The following is a 19,721-nucleotide window of genomic DNA, read 5'->3' on the forward strand; positions in this document are numbered from 1 at the left end:
ATTATTGGGCTACTTCAAATCTGAAATGGTGAAAAATTATTCTTGATTCCCTTACTTTTTGTACTCTTTCTGTCTTTTTGCCTGAAGGGGTCTCTCTCTTCCTGAGCTAGATCAGAGCCCAACCATGCTGGGGGTTGCACCTTGTTCATTCATGCCTGTGCAGCATCTTTTCTGATTACACCAGAAAACTCTGTCTATTCTGTTGTTTTCCAGGCATTACATATAAAGAGATACTGAACTTCAAGCCACTACAGACATCAGACTCAAAGGAGACAGCAGTGTAATTGTATGACTCAGTCTTTTCAGAACTCTGAAGAAAGCAGGAAAGTTGTAAATGTTTGTGATGTTTCAGGTGTATAAAACATTTTAAATAAACTGTTTGTAATCTGTTTCATCTGCACTGTAAGAAAGAGCAACGTTTTTTTACTCTGCATGTGGAAGTTGGTGCCTTTGGGAGTAGCATTTCAAAAATATCCAGAAACTTATTCCTGCCTACAACCTCTTCCTTCTGCACAAAAGGATGTAGACTGGGATAACCTTGTGCCATCCTCAAAAGAGCAGGTAGGACTAATTCTTCACTTCAGAGATCACAGGAGCACAAGTTACCACCCCAAGCAAGCTAAGACTCAGAGTATGTCAGAGATGTGCCATGACTGCTCTCCAAGGACACTGAACCACCTGGAATGCAAGAAGTATTCATGTGACTTCCTCTGGAGTATTTCACTCTGTTAAGAAGCCCCTGGATGCTAATCATCTTCTGCTACCTCAGCTACTGCACTGGGTAGCAGAGACAAAGCCCAAATGAATGCCTGTGTCCTCAGTCCTATGTGAGTGGAAGCAAACCTGAACTGCAGACAGTTCTGACAGATCTGAACAAGAGGCAAAAAGCATGGAATTGTCAATGTCCTAGATTTTTTTTTAAAGTAACCGGTGGACAAATTTTCATGAACACTAGGTGACCAGTAACTGGAAATACAATCCCTAGCAAGGCATAAAATATTTTTCTCTAAATACAATGCAGTATCTTTGTGTAGTAGACTAGGGATCAAGGATTTCCAGGGAGAAAATCTTCAGACCTTCTAACATTTTTTAAACTCCCTAACATCTTAGTATTGAAGTAATCATTGGGAAAGTACATATTCTCAGAAAAGGTACTTTTAAAGAATCAGCAGTGCTGATTTTAGACTTAAGGCTGTATGGAGGTCACATTATAGAAAATTGAGGACCAAAATGCTACACTGCAGGTGTTCATTGGGAATACCTGCAGGAAACAGTTTTGTTCACAGTGTACGGAGCTGTTACCAAGTCCAGAATAACATTATTCCTTTTTTTAGTGTTTTGAACTCATCTTACTTGGAAAAGCCTTCAGACCTCCTGTTGCGAGGTGCCTTACCAGAAGGAGTCAGCTTCTTCATGGGATAGTTGTTAGATGCTTCATGAGTTCCTCTTCACTGTTCCCCTACTGTATTTTCCTAAGTACTTAGTTTGTAAGGGCCTCTGACAGGTAGGAAAAAGCAACTGGCAAACCTTTGTGAAGAATTTCTGTGAGAAATTGCTTGTCTTTCTTAAAGAAAATGTCTTTACAACTAACTTGGATGCAAGTTATTCCCAATATAATATGCTGTTATGCGTTACTACCAAGTGAAACAGATGTAAAGGAAGACATTTGATCTTAGCAGGTAGTAACTGGAAAAGAAGTAAGAAAATTACTTGGGGTTTTTTGCTTCAGTATGTGATAGAAACCATAAGTTTGATCAAGGCACAGTTATTCTGTTTCTTTCAATGAATGTTTAATTTAAACACCTGTAAGTATTAGCATTTGTTTAAAAATTGTGATGAGCATTGATTAGCTAAGATAGACACATAGAGAGACTAAATAGTAACAGTAACCTTGAATTCATGTATTTGACGAGTCATTAGAAACTACAGTTTCAGGAATGCATGGAAAAAAAACCCAAACAGCAGAGAATGGGAATTGAATCAAAACATTTTTCCACACTACAGGTCATGGAGGAAGGCACATGTAAGAGTCATACCCCATTTTGCCCTATGGACTTTCTGTTTGGTCTGCACTTCTGTGTTAAGTACGAATTTTATTTTTTACAGAATAGATATGGTCTCTTGGCATCTTGCTCTGTGGTCCTTTTAAAAGTCATGGGAGAAAAGTGCCTATTGATGTTAGTGAGCTTGATAGAGCCTGTCAATGGGAAAAGGAAAATGTCAAAAACTTACTTGAAAATGCTGTCTCTATATTTTAAATGGAATTCAGCATCCTAAATTCTAGCAAATACTTTAAGTCTGGAGGTGATGCAGTCGGCTCCAATGCTGATCAGACTTGGAGGAAGCATCTTTTAATTAAAAAACTGCTTTGCATTTTCTTCCTAAATGCCAACACTTCAGTGTGCATTTTCACTTCCCCTGTCTTCAGCTTTAATAAAGTCAAGCCCTAAAGTCCTCCATTGGCTGAGGTGAACTTTTCCCTCTCTTAATCTTAGCATTGGACAAGCAGTTAGCATGCATGAGAAAGACATAAGAAGGAAATATTAGTTTTTCTGGATACTAGAGAAATAGAGAACTCTTAACTGAAGACAACACCTTGATGCCTGTGTCAGCAAAGAAGTACTGCTGTGCTGTCTAGTCAGCAAACAGTCTGGAAGGTAAAATGACAAATGTGGTAAGTTTGTCACATCCTGACAAGAAGTTTCTGCGAAGAGATTGAAATTTGTAGAAATGTCTCCAAATAGCTATAGAGTTTATTAGTATAAATAGCTCATTAAAAGAATTGCAAGGAGAAAACACAGAAATATTTTGCATGGGAAGCAGCTGCTACTTCAGAGGGAGAGACTACATTTCCTAAGTTCCTATTTGCTATTTCTACCAGGGCTAAGCAACTCAGGAATAAGAAATCAATATCTGTTTGCCTTAAAGTGAAATGTAAATACATTCTGCATGAACTTGAAATGTATTGTGACTAATAAAGTTTGGGAGTTTGTTTTTTGCACAATAATGGACTTATTTTTCCCCATATGTATCTCCAAATCTATAATTAGTCCTGAAAATACAGTTTTCAGTGAAGGAAACTGTATGAGACAAATATTGTAGGTGTATTTTATGTAGTGTGAGCTGCTGATGTAGTTTCTTTCGGAAGTCGGTCAGACCACAGAGGCTAAGCTTTCTGGCATTTTAGCCATGGAGCTGATATGACTGCAGTATGGCCAGCTAATTATTTTATTACAACACCTTGGATTTTACCAGACAGCTTTGCTTTGTTCTGAAGGACTGGGTTTCAGTCCTTAAGTGCAGTTGCATTTCTCAGCCTGATTTTGTCTGATTGGTAGTCATCAAGTACATACATTTTTGAGTTGGAAGTTTGAGTTAACAGTTCCAGTAGGATATGTGGGACCCATGACTATTTTAAAGCAAGATTTTCCACTTAAGCATTAGTCTTCATTGCACTGAAGTCTTGCCACTCATGTTGAATTTTGATAATGTGTTATTGTGGGTCAGATGTAGTTTAGAACTACACGTCTTGATGTTTTTTCTTTTTTTTTTTTTTTATAACAATGATGTGCATGCTAAAGTGTCCTGCAAAATGTGCTTGGAAGATGCACTTTTTTCTTTATTTGGCATTACCAGGCACATGAGCTGGGTGGGATTCTTTGAGCTTCCTACTTTCTGGTCCACAGTTCAAATAACAAATACCATATGCTTTTGGTCTGCTTCAGCTAAGGTTGTCAGAGAATAAAGCATCTGTTAGATGCTGTCATTCACTGAATCTTGGTGCAAAATACTCATGTATTTTGATGGTCTCTGCAGGTAGGGGCTCAAAACACCTGCTGTCTCTGCTGAGTAACTCTCCATCTCCTGCATGCACTGGGGGCAACTGGCTGTATACATCAAACAATACCAGAAGCAGTTTCATGCACAGAAGTGCTTAAAATCTCCTCCTAAGTCTTCTTAAGAATTCATAAGTCTGAGTTGGATAAAGGGAGGAGGACTTGTCTCATGCAGACACTCCTTGAAACTGCATGAATTACCACTTAATGAGCAACTCTTGTGCACACATTATTTGCAGCCTATAACATAATGGTCTGAAAACTGCATTTTCACCTAGCAACCACCTGCAGTGCTGAGGTATGGGAATGATGCATGTTATCTACCCACCAGAAACAACATCCCAATGCTAGAAAGTGAGGATAAAGAAAGCATTTTAAAGATTCATAATTTTTGTCTGCTTCTACCTTGTTCTGTCATGTGAGTTCCTCTGTCCTTAACTTCATTAGATTTCCAAGCTGGAGTTTTCTGGTTTACTCCATGATCTGTTTCATCAATCATGTAAAATAAATAAATATTTAGTAAGCAATGAGGTGCATTTCCCAGCTAAGTTAGAGTGATCCAGGCATGCACTTTACAATGAAGCATTTTGAAAGTGCTGTTATCTTAGAGCAGCAAAAGAGTCAGCCAGTGAGCCAAACAAATTAAATGTAGGGAAAGAAATTGCTCGGATCCTGGATGCTGTTTGAGAATGCTCTCAGTTTTGCTATGCAGTGTCCTGGGAGCGTGTGCTCCTGGGGGCAGGTCAAGTCTCTTGTTGTGTTTGCATGGCACCTGCAGCCATGAGGCTCCTGTCAGAGTGACATTCATGATACCAACACAGCTAAAGACTGCCACCTAATCTAATTCAGTCTGATATTAATGGGAAATTTATTAGTACTGTAATTCTGATATTACCACAGATAATACCACAACATAATTATACTGCTCAGAAAGCCATGGCCATTTAGTCCACTGGGGGCTTGAGCCAAAGCAGCTATTTTCAGGCACTTTAAAAGCCTGATCTGTACATGACAGAGTTCCTGCTGCCAAGTAGTACCACTTTGGCACGTGGCCTGCTATTTTGCTGTTCCTAGGAAACCCCTTACATTTTTGGGTTTGAATCACGTTTGAATTTCGTTTTTCATAAAAATGGTAGTGTGCCACTGTAAGAGAAAATCCAGCTGATAAATGTCATCAGAAAAACACAAGTTTTCTCCAAAGCAATAGATGCAGCAAAGTGCTGCAGGCATGGTTCATTTACTACCACTGACATGGCCACAGAGCCAATAGTGCCTGGAAAATTGTGCTCAGCCCCAACTAGTGGGTACATATGACAACAGTAACTTCTTTGTCTGTTGTCCTCAAAGCATAAAAGAATAACAATGCAGCCTTTGTGAAGTAGTTGTTTGGAAAAGCCTGATGATGAGCTCTGTTGTAAGGATTATGAGAGCATCACCAGGAGCTCACAGAGGTTTGGCTGCTGGGGCTGGAGGCCAGCTCAGAGCTGGTGCAGCCAAGAGTGGCCACTTGCCCATGGTGGCCTTAGGGAGAGGCTCCCAGGCGCTGTGGGGCCAGACCCTGACAGGGGGAGCTGCTTCCAGCTGAGGCTCTTGCCTTGGAAGTGCTGCTCCCCACCACTCCGCAGCTGTTCCTGGCCATGGGTCACATCAGGACACCTCCACTCACAGACTGATGTCCTGGCCTGGCCTGTCCCCATCCCCAGGGAGGTGACCCACACAGCTGTCCACAGTTGCCCCTTGCCATTTGTCCCAACCTAGATATGGTGGTTTACATTAAATTAGGATCAAATTGAAAAGATTTATTGGCAGTACTCCATAATAAATGGAATTAATATATATTTCCCTGCCATTGGTAAGTTGCTGTGAGTCTCTCGTGTGGACCAAGTAAGTGTCATGACAACATCATTAATAAAGTTTATCATACATATGTATTTGTGCAAAAGGTAATGATGAATTGGGAAAGAAAATGACTGCAAGACAACACAGATTTCCTGTAAAGAAAGAAAAGACAACACAGGAGGATTTTTTGAAGGCATTACTAATATTTTAAATAAACAGTCAGACTTAGCAGAGAAGTAAAACCACGTCCCAAATTCTTACCAGTGGATGCCTAAGGCTCCCTTAGGGTTAATAAAATTTTCTCTAATATGTTAATATGACTTCATCAGCTGGTTCATACATCTTTGCATATCAACTAGTAGTTTTAATGAAGGCTAAATCTCTTTCTTCTTATCCAAGGACATTAGGCCTTAAAAGACATGGGCATGACAGTAAGGCTGGTGGTGAAGATTCTGTGCCTGAAATGGTCCTTTTCTCTTAGAAGGAGAAAAATTAAAACTTGGATGATGGCAGGATTTGAAGCACTAATTTCCCTCATTTTTCTGTGTTAGTGTTATCTGCTCAAGCAGTGTTCTTACCACGCAAATCAAATGCCACTAATCCTCAAAGAAAGAAATAACCAAAAGAATGTTCTTACATATGTAGACATGGACCCAAGCTGGCTTCTCCCAGCAAAGTGCCAGGACAGAAGGACTGTGTAAGGCCTCCAGTAGGCACAGGGACAAAAGTTGTTTATTCTCTTAGAAGATTGGTATATGCATCTTCAGCATGCCTTGCTGGAGCCAAGATACTAGGATGAGGTTGCCTTATTCAGACAACCCTATGGTGGGGAAAATACCTCCCATACTGAATAATTTTTTAATATCATTGGCCAAAATCCAAACATTTTATAGAATGTCCTGAAAGATAATTCACCAAAAGGGGTGTAATGAGTGGCCTGCTTATGTTGGCCACCTTTGTCTGTGTTGCTAACATCAAGATATGCCATGAGAACAGCACTGACATGGACAGGATGTATTCTAACCCTCAGGATAAGCAAAATAGGTAGAATCTTGGCTTCCAGGGTATAATCATGGGTTTATGGAAACTGTTGTTGCCTTTCTTGGGTACAGGATCAGTCTGTCAGTAACTCCAGTACTTCTGTTTTGTTTTCCTAGAACATCAGGAATAAAATTGCTATATATAATATTTTCTCTGGATGTTTCTAAAAATATTTTTCTCTCTCACCACACAAAACAAAGGTCTCCTGCCCCAATACATTTAACATTAGTAATGCTGCCACAGAGATAGAAGGCAAGGCTTATGGGGAGTGGCAATAGCTTTTATCAGACAGACAAGACAGCAGAGGAAAAAAGGCTGAGGAAGCTGTCAGGCAAACATGCTCCTTTTAAGTTCTGAAAGGAGAGCTGCAATCATGAATCCTTTGTCATTGGATGCTCTAATTTCAAAATACCTTCCCCTCTAAGCTATTTCTTCCTCTGTGTTGTCCATGACAAAAAGAGCCTTCTATGAATACAGTTATCAATCTTTAATCACTGCAACCAGCATGAAACCCTTAATGATATTTAGAGAATGAAAATGGATCCTAAGACTAAAAAAAATCAGTTTGTCCTGTCTAACCTTGATTATTTCCCTGGTTGTGCCTCCCTGAACTTCCTAAACTAATTAGAAGTAAACCATAGTTTCAAAGATCACTTGAGCAGTTTGATTTTGAGCAGTTTCTAAATGACTGCTCTACAATTTTTCCTTATTTATTCAGCACTTCTTGTTGTGTAGCTATTTAGGACTGATTCATCTCTTTTCATTTCCCCGTAGCTCCACTGGAAGAAAATTATTGCTCTGGGATGAAGGTAAAGGGCTGTGAAAGCCAGGTGACAGAACATTTCACAGGCAGGCCAGCATGGTTTGCATCCAGACTAGCAAATGGGTGCTGGAGTCAGGGACCATCTAATACTGGCCTGCTAGCTCAAGGGCTCTGCCCAGGTGTTGAAATCCAAAAGGGTTTAATCATTAGGGTAGAGACTTCTTTATCAGCGAACTTCTCTTTGAGATAGGATAATAGAAACCAAATGTCTTTGATGTCACCAGAGGCAATGTGTGCAACACAGAGCAGGGAGAAAGGGAAGTGCCCTGCCATCTATCCAAAGGCCCAAAGAGAGAGAAAAGTTTTCTTCTCCTTCTTTTTTTATAGCCTATTGACTCTATGCTTTCTGTTTGAAGACTGATTTGTGGTTTGCTTGGTTTTGGGCTGGGGTTTTTTTGTTTGTTTCTTTTTAATTGAATTCTCACCCTTTTCAGAGGATTTAAAGTCTGTCACTTTAGTACTGATGGGGCTGTCCCACAAAACAGAGAGGCAGGGATGAAGCAGTTGATTCTGTGACTCTCAGGCCTGCTATGGGAATGATTGTGGCAATATGACTGTTCTGATGTTCTCTGTAGGAGCAGTTGCTGAGGTTTTGCAGATTTTGAGGGGCCAGCATCACAGTGTTATGAGAAGGCACTATGTAACCCCATTAGATGCATTTAAAAAGACCTAGTAAGCACACAAGATGCAAAAACCTACTTACTTTTACATAACTGTTTTAAGTGCCTTCTCAGACAGACAAAATTTGCAGGCTATTTTTGGGTATACCATCCCTGTATGACAATATAGAGGAAATAATAAAAGTTCAATTCAAAAAGTAGCATCTGTGAAGCCATTATCACATTTGAAGTGCAGAGCTACCCATGATGATCCAGCTACTGCCTGGCATGGTCCTGTCAGTTGCCTGCCACAGTGCTATGCCCCTTCTCTCTCTCGACTTCCCTCACACAGAGGTGTGATTTGCCAAAGCATTTGTAATCAAAACTAAAGGCCATTTGTGTCTTCATTCATTTAACCTTGAAAAATGTTTCGAATTCCTTGATATATGAGAAATACTGGAGAAAAGTAGATTAGTGACAGCTGCAATAGCAGAGTAAGAAAGTGAATTAAAGGATCCAGCTGATGCGGGTAAGGGAATATCGACAGCAGGGAGAGTGGAAAAAAATATTCACACTTTCAGTGAGTACTCTTTACCCTTCAACCACATAGTTTATGGCACAGAACAGAACAGAACTATTCCCATCAAATAATCATATGGCAGTCAGGTAAAAATTATATACCACACCCCTATGAATAGACATACTAATTTGTGAAGCAGTTACTCTTGTAATTTGTAATTGCCACAATTAAAAATATTTTTTCTCAGAATCCCCAAAGTTTTGGAATATTGACTATACACACACTTGAGTTCTGGACACAACTATTTTTTTTAATTAGTTTAGTGTGCACATCTGTATTTTAATGGTTTGCAAAAGGTTTTAATTAGAAAAGCCAAAATAATAAATCTCCCAAAATACGATAACATAAAAACTTAAAAATAAAGGCTAGGATTTACCCAGAGAGTATATTTTCTTTTTTAAATTTTAGAATGTAAATCTACACCCTTAAAAGCAAGATGAGTCATGGTTTGGAAAGAAATTTGTAACCAAAAAACCCTGCCAGGAATCTAATGATCAGAATCTCATATTCATGTACAGGGTGTAACTTGGACTATTTCTTGACAAATCTTTGTTTAATCTAAGTTCACCAAAAACATTTGCAGCAGGAGCATTTGCTTTGATTATTTAGGTTTAAATGCATTTTCAGTGCTTGGAAACGGGGGTTTGCATGGGATATTATGAAATATTTCTTCACAGAAAGGGTTATCATGCATTCGAACAGGCTGCCCAGGGAAGTGGTACTATCCCTGGAAGTATTTAAAAGGTATTGTAAGATGTGGCACTTAGGAACATCACCTAGTGGGACTTTGCAGTGGAAGGTTTATGGCTGGACTTGATGATCTTAAAGGTCCTCTCCAACCTAAATGATTTTATGATTCTATGGTCATTATTCAAGAAAAGAAAACCCATGCTAATGCCAAAGAGAATTTTGCTTAGAGAAGATTTGGTCATATCTAACTCAGATATTTGAAGCACATCTATGTATTTTTGAAACATTACAGACATTATTTAATTTTTCTTATTCAACAAAGTATTTAGGCTGAAGTTTGCTTTTTAAACAGCGGCTTCAGGTTCGGTGATTCCGATGGTGTCAGAGTGAAGAAAGCCTGGCCTGCCATGACAAAAAGATGTTAAAACGTCAGGTGCCCAGAGCTGGCGGGCTGGGATACAGAGAAGTTGGATGCAAAATACTGCCAAGCGACTTAAAAGGGATGGGCTCCAGGAATGCTGGAGTCGTCGGGAGCACTCACACCGGGTTTTACTTGCTTAACTGATAGAGCTATCTCCAGTGGCTGCCAGAAGCCAGACATAATTTTCAAGACTTAAAGTGTTTCCGTCTTATCTTGATGATGGGTAGTTGGCTACAGACCACAGATAAAGAAAGAATAGGGGGAGCGAGGGGGAGTGTAGACAACATGACCCTGTTTACTTTCTCAATGGACTACAAATAGTTGGTATGTACTTGCTGTTTACTTGTAGCCCAAACAGCTCTTCCCCTCTCCCCATGAAACAGTTTGAGTCACTTGTGCTCCCTTTTGTTCACAGAGGTCGGTGAGCTCTCTATTTAACCTCTTTTTATTTAATTTCGAGCCGCTTGTGACGAGCAATACATGAGCAGAGAGTCAGCTATGATAGAAATTTGATAAGAGAGAAACCCAGCATCAGCCCAGTTGCCAAAAGACTGCAAATACTGCTTAAGTCTAAAAGAAAGGGGAGCTTTCCTTCAGAGCAGGAATTGTGCCTGAAATACATGAAACTACATTTGTCAAATGGTCCTTCTTCCACAGAATGAAATGACAGCAAAACTAAATTGAAACAAATAAAACTGACTAAGAGCTAAAAAGAAAAATAGGCAGTATTAGCCAATGCAGCAAACCAATACCAGCTAAGGGGGGAAGGGGGGGGAAGCCATGAAAGTTTAATTTTTTACCTGGAGGAAAACAGAGGAGAGTGGATATTACTGCTGTCTCTCTGTGGAAGGTGCTCATCTGGTACATGATCAATAGTGTAAGCCCCTAAATTCAGACATAATGTATTTTGCTCTCGCCTGAAAGGTACTATTCGGAATTTGGTTCCCCATGGTGCAAAACCAGCAATGCTATTGATCCTGCCACATTTCTGATGACTGAAAAGCAAAATCCCTCCTTCTTAACAGTAACCATGCCAGCGCTTCTTCTTCTTTCAGCCCCCTTGAAAGCAAACACCTTCATCCAGCATTTAACCAACACAGCGTTTACTGCAAGGCCCTTCTTCTCCTAGAATCACTTTACGAGACCTGTCCTACTCTGCTGTGATAAGAATGTTGCTGTGCACAACCTCCAAAACCTGAAAGGTCCATGAACATTGCAATGGCAAAGCTCGGAGTGATATTCCTGAACTGCCAGCTGATTAGCAACTCATATCATCTTCCTGCACCCTTTTTTCATCCCCAACTGACTTTGGCCTTCTTAGAAATGCTACTTACCCATTTTTTGTACTCCTGTGCCTTTGTGTGATACTGTTGGAATCTCTGTGGGTATTTATGCCTCCTCCCTGCTCTTGCAGCACCTCAACACTTGCAGGAGTGTAGTGCAGCAGGGTTAAAGCTTCCACAGGACATAGGTCAGAGTCAGGAACTAACTCTGGGCCACCCAAAGCATCGACTTTTTCTTTATAAAACAAACTTTCAGTTAATCATCTGAGAGTAAAAAGGCCAGACCTCAGCATGCCAGAGCAGTGAGCCTGTAACGATTTGCATTACAGATTTATAAGGAAATACAGTATTTCTGTCCTTTAAAAATTAAAGCAATATTAAAGCCATTGTGAGGCCTTTTCAAAGCCATCTATGACTCTACCTCTGCTGCTTTACAGATACCATATGTGGCCTAATTTTTTTTCATAAAGCAAGGGAAACATTATGAAGTAAATCCTGCCCTGCAGAGTAAGGGTGCTGGTCCAGCAAAGCTTTTATCAGAGAGAGGAACGCCTCTCTGCAGCCTCCTTTTGCGACTCAGGGTGCACAGTTACAAGCTTTGATCTCTGTCTGGGAGCCTTGCATCTCTGCAGTTGACTCCAGATAAAAATGACTCCAGCCAAATATTGCACCAAATGTTTAGATTAAAACCAAAAATCCCTACATCTGCAAGTTTGCTCTCAAGCCCCTACTTTCTTTGAAGAAAATTTCAATCCTGCTTCTTACTGGGCTCTTAGGGGTGGCTCCTGGTTAATGTCTGTCTGTCTCCCTGGTAACAGTCAAAGGAGAAGACACAGAGGTGGGCAGGGACCAAGCCTCCAGCCGCTGTTCCTCTTATCAAGGTCCATCAGCAGGTGTCCCTTGCTCATATCCAGGAACAATAAATACAGCCTGTGGCTAAGGGAAGCACCACACAGCTTGCTTCAGAAGTCTCAAATGGCATTAGCTGGACTCCAAATTTTGAGACGTAAATCTCTCTAAACCCTCAGGTCTTGTATTTTATGCTGCCCACTCTAAGTGTATCCACACAGTACAATTGGCATTCTGGTTTGCTAAATTATTTTTTTTTACTTTAGCCAGTCTTTACTCAAGCACCCTCTAAAGACATATTACTACAATTAGAAATACTGTACCACTGCCATTTTTTGTGCAGTCTGAATATTTAGCTGGTGTGGCAACAGTAAATCACAGTTTACTGTGTTCACAAACCCAATCTGTGTGTACATTTCCCTGATTTTTTTTCCATGCCATGTCAATGAGCAGCTGAGTGTTTGCAAAAAAAAAAAAAAAAGGAGAATCTATGGCACAGCAATGTGAGTGCTGCACCTTATGCTTGTGCTGAGGAGCCAACATGTGACTGACCTGAAGCACTCTCCAAGCAATGGCAATCTACTCTGTGTGGTCATTTTAAATAACTATTCTGCAAGGCTTGTTAAAAATAATGCATTATAATGACATGCTGTCAAACCAAGTTAAAGGTAGCATCCGCTCATGAAGATTATCAAAATAATTGAGCCTGAACAGAAGCACAGTTGAAGTCTTTCCCTTGCTCAAAAGTGATCTGTGAGTGTAGTGAAAAGGATGTCAAATTGGTAAATTCCTTAGTAAATGCTGATACTTGAAATTACACAGGACAAGGAATTTGCTAACATCTTGAACTTTCAGAAGAGAGAGGAATCAAAGCTCTCATAAATGATTCTGTTTCCTGACAAGAGATGGCTATTAAAAATGACTGAATTACGGATAATGCTCTGGCTTCAGATCCAGCCTTGGACCCAGTCCAGTCATAGGTGTTCAGTAAAGGCATTTATGCATATTTTTTCCCTTGGAACTAGTTCTTCATTCCTTGAGTTTCATCAGTCCTGACAAATGTGTAACGTCTTGCTATTCCATAGGTGAATGGCTACTTTAGTCTAAACAGCAAGAAATCAAGAAACAGAAGCAAAGTGGTGGCAAAACCATAGAGCTTCCTCGATACTCAATCTTCCCCATCGAAGCGCTGTGCCAGATGAGGCCAAGCAGTAGCACACAGCTCCTTCCTCCTTCTCCTGCACAGCTGGGCCCTTTGCCTCCAAAGATACCTCTGTACTCACATAGAGAAAAGATATTTTCTTTAGCATTACAAAACAATGATCTACCAAAAGCCAGCTCTTCAAAAGCAAAGCATCAAAAGATGGCCTTTGAGACATAGCTGAGGCTAAAAGAAACTTCAAGGCACAGCTCTGCTATGGCTCATAAATTGCCTACCCACTGTGAAGCTCCGTCAGGAAACAGGTACACATTTATTTCTAAGACAGTTCCTATGGAGACTAAGTTTGTCAGGATAGGTATTAGGTCTTATTAGATCATCTTTGTCTCACATGCCTCTCATTATGCCTGCCTCTGTTCTGTCCATCAGTGGTGGCTCAGGGGGACCTCTCAAAATCAGCTCTGCTGGCTCACAAGCCAACACAGAATATTTTTGGTACAGCCAGAGCTGGCCCAGCACAGGGGCAGTTGTAAGGCACCCCAGTGGGAAGGGGCACAGCAACCCTCATCCTGCAGAGCAGCACCAAGGGCACAGCTAGCAACTCAATAAACACTTATTTGGAGTCACAGAGCTGAGTCAGGTTTAGGATCAATCAGGTTTTCTTGTAGATTGTGAGACAGTCACAGTCAAAAATAGAGAGAAAAATGTCTTAATAGTTGAGACACCAAATACTCTTGCTTACTAGATGTTCTATATCGTTCAGAAATGTGCATGTAATACTATGCCCCACATGCAAATGGTTTCCTTCACCAGAGATCTTGCCACCCACTTTCAGAAAGCAATTAGATCAGAGAAGTATTACAGAAGAATACTATTATACAGAGAGGAATTTTATTAATTTCATAAAGTTATGAGATGACTTGGTAAAGACATCAGCAACGTGGATAGGTGCAGAAGCCTGCTGGATAAGAAGGGCACTCATATATGGACTACACTTTCTTTTTTGCTGAATGCCACAGAGATGCTCAGGTGAGCGATATTGAGGTGTCTGCAAGATCTCCAGAGCATGTGTCTGCTGAGCCCTGTGTATGGGGCAGAGGTGCCTCTGCATGGGAGGTGAAGTTTATGCTTTTGCTCTGGGCTTGTGTGGGAGCCAGATGGCACTGGGAATGTTCAAAGGGGCTGCACAGTTGTCTTGGCCTGCAGACCTGGTGCTGAGCAGCTTCGTGCTGTCATTTCACTGCAAAATGGTAGCAAGAGCAGCTCTGTGAAAGTGTGGCCCCCAGAGATACCTGCATGGGACTTTTACTGACTTTTACTAAGGCTCTTTAACTTCTTAAGGAATACATGGAACACCTGGCAAAAGGATGCTACTCTCAGGCCTAAATGAGCCTGGTTGGGTGTTCAGTTCTTCTGCTTTGAGGTGAAATAATGGATACAGAGAAACCACATTTACTGGAGAAAATCACCAATCTGGCAACAAAACATGACAAGAAAAACTGACATTTGTTTTAAACACATTTTTAGTTCCTGGCACCTTGCATGCCATCATTTTTCCTCACTTATTTAAACAGATACTGTAATTTTCCCAGTAGCTTAAAGAAGACCGCTAAGAAGAAATCAGTGGGGGTTGTCATTGATTTCAAACATGGTAGGACTAATTAACATAACATTTAGGCATAAACATGTGAATTATATGTAACAAATTGCTTAAATGTGCTACATCTCAGTATGAGCACAAAAAGCTACTGTTTCTGAAAAATGTACTTCAATCAAGCATCAGTAATAATAGATGATACACTATTATGAACACACTTATTTTAGCCTAATAATAAAGTCAGATATTTTGCAGATCTACCTACATATTATTAACAGCTAAGTGTTTATGCCAATAGATGATATAAACAGATGTGAAAATAAACATTTGTAACTAATTGGAAAAAAAACCATTTACATCAAATTAAAAATTTCCACAAAAATGTTTTGTTTAAATCTTCAACTTTTAAAACAAATAATCTGACTTTCCTATTCATAATAATTGAGCTACACATTATTCAGACTCTCTTTTATCTTAAGTGGCTCCCAGCTTCTTTATAGCGAAAAGCTGTCTATCAGTACGATACTAACAGCAATGAGGCACTTAGTAGTAATTCTGTTACTTTTAATTTAGGAAATTTAATACCTTTTTTCTGTGTGCTATGAAATGAAAAGTCTGCATTTGGCATAATTTGCTTTCATACAGCTTAATGTAATTATAATTTATTAATAAACAGGTTAAATGCTGCATTATTTGGGCAATTTTAAGTGTAGCCAGCTTCATTTGAAATAATAAAAATTTTTCTCCATATGTGGAACTGCCTTTTCACTTTGAATAAATACTGATGGCCACAACAGTCCTACAAGTTCCATTCTGTATTTTCAGATACCTATTAAAATTAATAGAAGTTGGGATCTTTATCATGTAACAGAATAGGGATCCAAATTTCCAGAAAAATACTAGGTTAATAGCAAAAGACTGTGTCTTTTTTATTGCTTGACCAAAGAAAGTATCTCTTCTACATTGTGAAACAGTGGAAGAGACATGGGGAATTAGCACAAGCAAAACATTTTCACTTGATAAGTCAATCTGGGCTGTTTTTTCTGCCACGTCAGCAGTGTCTGAAAACAAAGGAGACACAGCAACCCCAGGAGACAGCTTGTCTGCCCAATTCTTTTCCTGGATGATCTCTTAATTTGTTTTAGAAAGCACATAGCAAGCCTTATAGATGTCAAAATTTAATATGCTACATAGCATGCTGCAGCCACTGACACCGTGGGACATGTGAAAGCCTAGACCAGATCAGTGTCCTTAGAGAACATACTTTTATACTTTGTCTCCAACTCCCTGGCTGTCACAGCAATCCCTTGATTAGGCAACAAGACTTGAGTCTCATCTCAAGTGTTTTGATAAGCAGTTGATAACCAACAGTTCATTAAGCTCTTGGGATATATAAACCACAAGGTTTTCAGCCTGCCTCTGCACTTACGGTGTTTGACAGCTCCCTGCTCAGCAGTCCAGGAGTCACTGGAAGATGTTATTGACTGCAAAAACATTTGTTTTTGTTGTGAATGGTTTCCTAAGTGTGGCAACAGGCTTTGACATTGGATTATCCACGAAATGTGTAATGATACCCAAGGAGATGGGCTTGTGCTACAAGACTGGATACTCTGAAATGAGGCTTCCCAACCTGATGGGACACACAAGCATGGCAGAGGTTCTCCTAAAATCCACCACCTGGCAGCACCTTGTACACACAGACTGTCACCCTCACGTGAGGATGTTCCTGTGCTCCTTGTTTGCACCCATCTGTTTAGACACGTAAGTACCACACAACAGTACAAAATTTCAGCCTTCATTTGCCAGAACAGAAATGAAATGAAATCCATGTTTATCATAATCTAAAGGTGATCTCCACATTTTCTGGAGTAATTCTATTAGCTTTTTTTTTGTACTAATCAGAAAAAAGTACTGAAAACTTGTACCACTTCAACTTTAGTTTGCCTTGGCAACATGAATGCTGTTGTCAAAGGATATCACGTTTTGTTTTCTTACAGCTGAAATACATTCTTATTCATTTAGGGTTGAAGAACCTACTGTCAATAGAATCAAGCTCATACTCATGTTTTTCTCAGGTTTTCATAAAAACATTTTAAAAATCAGGACTTAATGCTGTAAGCTCAGTCCAGTACATATATAGACAACTTACTTGCATAGTTTGCACAGCTGCTGCTTCTGGAATTGTATTATTATTGTAGAATGTTAAATATCAGCGAAGACAATGTACTTTTACAGGAATCACTGTTATAATAGTTTCTGTTTTCACTGTGTGAGTTTAACTGACTTAGCCTGGTATTTCTTCTGGTGACAGGTTTATCCATCCTTGTAGGAGTATGTGTGTTGCTGTCCGTGACAGCTGTGCCCCTGTGCTCCTCTGCCATGGACACCCTTGGCCTGACAGTATGGACTGTGATCGATTCCCTGCGGATGAGGACATGTGCCTGGCATCAGTTCCTAAGGAATATAAACACTTGCACAAAGGTAGATCGAAGATGGCAGGGGGGAGGGTGGCCACAGCCTGTGTTCCTGGGAACCAAGGAGATACAAGGGACGCTAACAGAATCAGCAACCTAAACCTTTTCCTACACACTCTAGCTGTGTTAAAAATAGTTCTGTGTTACTGTATTTGTTGCTGATAATTGAGCTTGTCAGTCTGAACAAGGACCGAATGTGCATGGAAGATGAAGTCCTTTTCATCCCTAGCCATGTTTTCAGAGAAGTGTGTTGACTTTTTATCTATTATTGCTGGCCAGTAATGTATTTCCTCTGTTATTCCTGTGGTTAAACAGAGGGCACAGCTTTGACAGCAGAAAATTAAAACAAATTATTCCAAAACATAACAATCACACTTTGTAATTTCTTACCAGTCCTACCAAAGCCTGCCTGCCAGACCTGCCCAGCAGTGGAAGAATTCTTTACATACAAAAGCGTTCTTGAAGTTTTCTGTGACAGTAACTTTGGTAAGTCCTTGCTAGTACAGCTGCTGTTAAAGAGACTAACAACTTTTCTTCTAAATGCTTCAAAAGTAGGATTACAATAAGTAACAGTTTCTGTTGGGATTTCAAAGGATTAAGAGTTTGGCTGTGGACTTAACTTTAGGTTGTTTCTCAGAATATGCTCTTTCTAATCAAAATATAAGGGGGATTTATTATGCATGAAAGATTCATTAATGATCTAGTTTGCAACCAAATAGCTCTTCTATTCTGGTTTAGTTGGCTACATTGTAATACAACATACTTTATGGAAAATATTTCTGTCAAAAGCAGCCAAGAAAGTTTTTTGCCTTTTATTAGTGGTTAAATTCAAAGTAAATCCTTGGTGTTTTACTAGTGAATAGTGTATCCTCTTTACTTGTTTTTTGTGATACATAGCTTACTGAAAAGGAGACTCAAGAAGTCATATCAGTAAAAGAAATTCTTATCTCATGTTGTCTTATTGGAGTGACTAGAGGAGTTTGCCCTACAGACTTCCTGCAAAGCCCTTTATTTAAGTGCAGAGACCCTCAGTGACTTTGGCTGACATTAGATCAAGGATTACAGAGAAATTTCATGCTAAACATATTGGTGGAGTCAGATGGGGTAGGTAGATGCTTATAACAAAAAGGGAATATCTAAAAGGGTGGTATCAGTAAACATTAGAGGTTTTTGCAGAGAGGTTCCAAACATGGACAAAGCAATTTTCAGGAAAATTGCTGGGGCAAGCTAGACTGCCTTGTGATAGAAAAACAACACCAACAGCATAGAATATGTAATTACACAAAAAGTCTGAAATATATGGTTATGGCAAAAACACATTACTCACTCTCGTGAAAATATTTTTTCCTAGTTACTTAATTTGATGTATGAAACCCCTTTACTACATAACCTTTATTTTTCAAAAGTGTTTTAAACTTTTCACTCTTGCTGGAGAAGGCCTTGCCATAGTCCATCAGCATAAATTATGATTGTATTTTTAAGGAATCATCCTGCTTTCATTAGCAGTGTTTCTTTCTACATTTGAGAAATGGAATGACTCATGTTTCCTTTTCTTTTTTTCCTTAGCCGTGAAAGTAAAGGTGTCCAAGAGGAGAACAGTATTTGATGACCAAGAGTATAACATTGAATGCCAAGTGGAATTCATTACCCAGGGCTCACTCTTGCCTTTTGAAACTCAGAGTATGATACAACAGTGGCTCCTAATTAACGAAAAATGTACACAGAGGATGACTCCAACCCATCGTCCCATGGTGTATCTCCTTGTGGGGAATATTGAAGAAGGCACCATTTTAGTAAACCAGGTTTATCGTTGGCAAAGGAAGGACTCCCAGCTGACTTTGGCCACTCAGAAGTGGCGATACCATAAATGCTTGTAAATTTTTATCATATTATTTGTAAAAAGATGATTGCATTTCTCATGCTAAACCTATCTGTAAATAGGAATGTACTGTAAGTGGAATGTAAAGCTTTCATTTCCTTTTAAATTGTACTATAATCTGAACTATAACCCTAGTGTTATTAGGCTTCCTTTCTGTAGTGTTACAGCTACTCACATCAAGTTTGAACTTGGACAGTCACAGATAAATGTTTCATTTGAGTTATGGTAAAAAAAATTGTAATAGGTGCAAAAACTGGCATAAACCAGTTTTAATCCACCTGACTACTTTTAATGTAATTTTTTTATACTATCCACTCTACCATTGTCTCCAGTTACCTAAACTTTCCCTTGCTTAATGTTTCATGAGTCCACATAATTTTCTCCTGTTGGAGTATTTTGAAAGGAGGCAGCCCTCTGCTGGTCGCTTTTGCCGGATCAGAGTGGAATAAAGAGGAATAATTAACTGTAGACACGGTATGGGATTCTCCAGTCACAATATTTGGTTAATGGGCATCATTTCACAATGACAGAGCTGACAGCATCCCAGTGCTAACACCTGGTTGCATACAGGAAATGCAGATTTCAGAACATTTTTATTCTTGTGTGACCATCTTGAATGTAACATGTTTCAACTGTTGTATGAATCAGATT

The 19,721-nt window shown here is 39.6% G+C and overlaps 2 protein-coding genes across 4 annotated transcripts in view; both read left to right on the top strand.

The window, feature by feature from the left end:
• MAPK12 (mitogen-activated protein kinase 12) overlaps positions 1–3,001 on the top strand; it is a 40,148-nt gene extending 37,147 nt beyond the window's left edge. For all 3 annotated transcript variants that reach the window (XM_071552534.1, XM_071552536.1, XM_071552533.1), the window contains one exon: positions 214–3,001. In XM_071552534.1, the coding sequence (XP_071408635.1) occupies positions 214–284 (71 nt within the window). In that variant the 3' untranslated portion in view covers positions 285–3,001. The remainder of the gene's footprint in view (positions 1–213) is intronic.
• A 13,190-nt stretch (positions 3,002–16,191) lies between these two features.
• LOC139669513 (secreted frizzled-related protein 2-like) lies at positions 16,192–19,068 on the top strand. Its single transcript, XM_071550013.1, has 4 exons — positions 16,192–16,478; positions 17,029–17,198; positions 17,585–17,677; positions 18,758–19,068. Exons 1-4 carry the CDS (start codon positions 16,192–16,194, stop codon positions 19,066–19,068), a joined length of 861 nt encoding a protein of 286 aa, XP_071406114.1.
• The last annotated feature ends 653 nt before the right edge of the window (positions 19,069–19,721 follow it).

The sequence above is a fragment of the Pithys albifrons genome, chromosome 3, assembly GCF_047495875.1.
Source record: "Pithys albifrons albifrons isolate INPA30051 chromosome 3, PitAlb_v1, whole genome shotgun sequence".
Taxonomy (NCBI): Eukaryota; Metazoa; Chordata; class Aves; order Passeriformes; family Thamnophilidae; genus Pithys; species Pithys albifrons.

What these genes read in the sequence shown, in the direction of transcription:
- LOC139669513 (XM_071550013.1), top strand. Translation starts at nt 16,192, where the DNA reads ATGTTATTGACTGCAAAAACATTTGTTTTTGTTGTGAATGGTTTCCTA. An exon ending in GCACCCATCTGTTTAGACAC is followed by an intron (nt 16,479 to 17,028) that starts GTAAGTACCACA and finishes TTCTGGTGACAG; the next exon opens with GTTTATCCATCCTTGTAGGA. An exon ending in TTTCTGTGACAGTAACTTTG is followed by an intron (nt 17,678 to 18,757) that starts GTAAGTCCTTGC and finishes TTTTTTCCTTAG; the next exon opens with CCGTGAAAGTAAAGGTGTCC.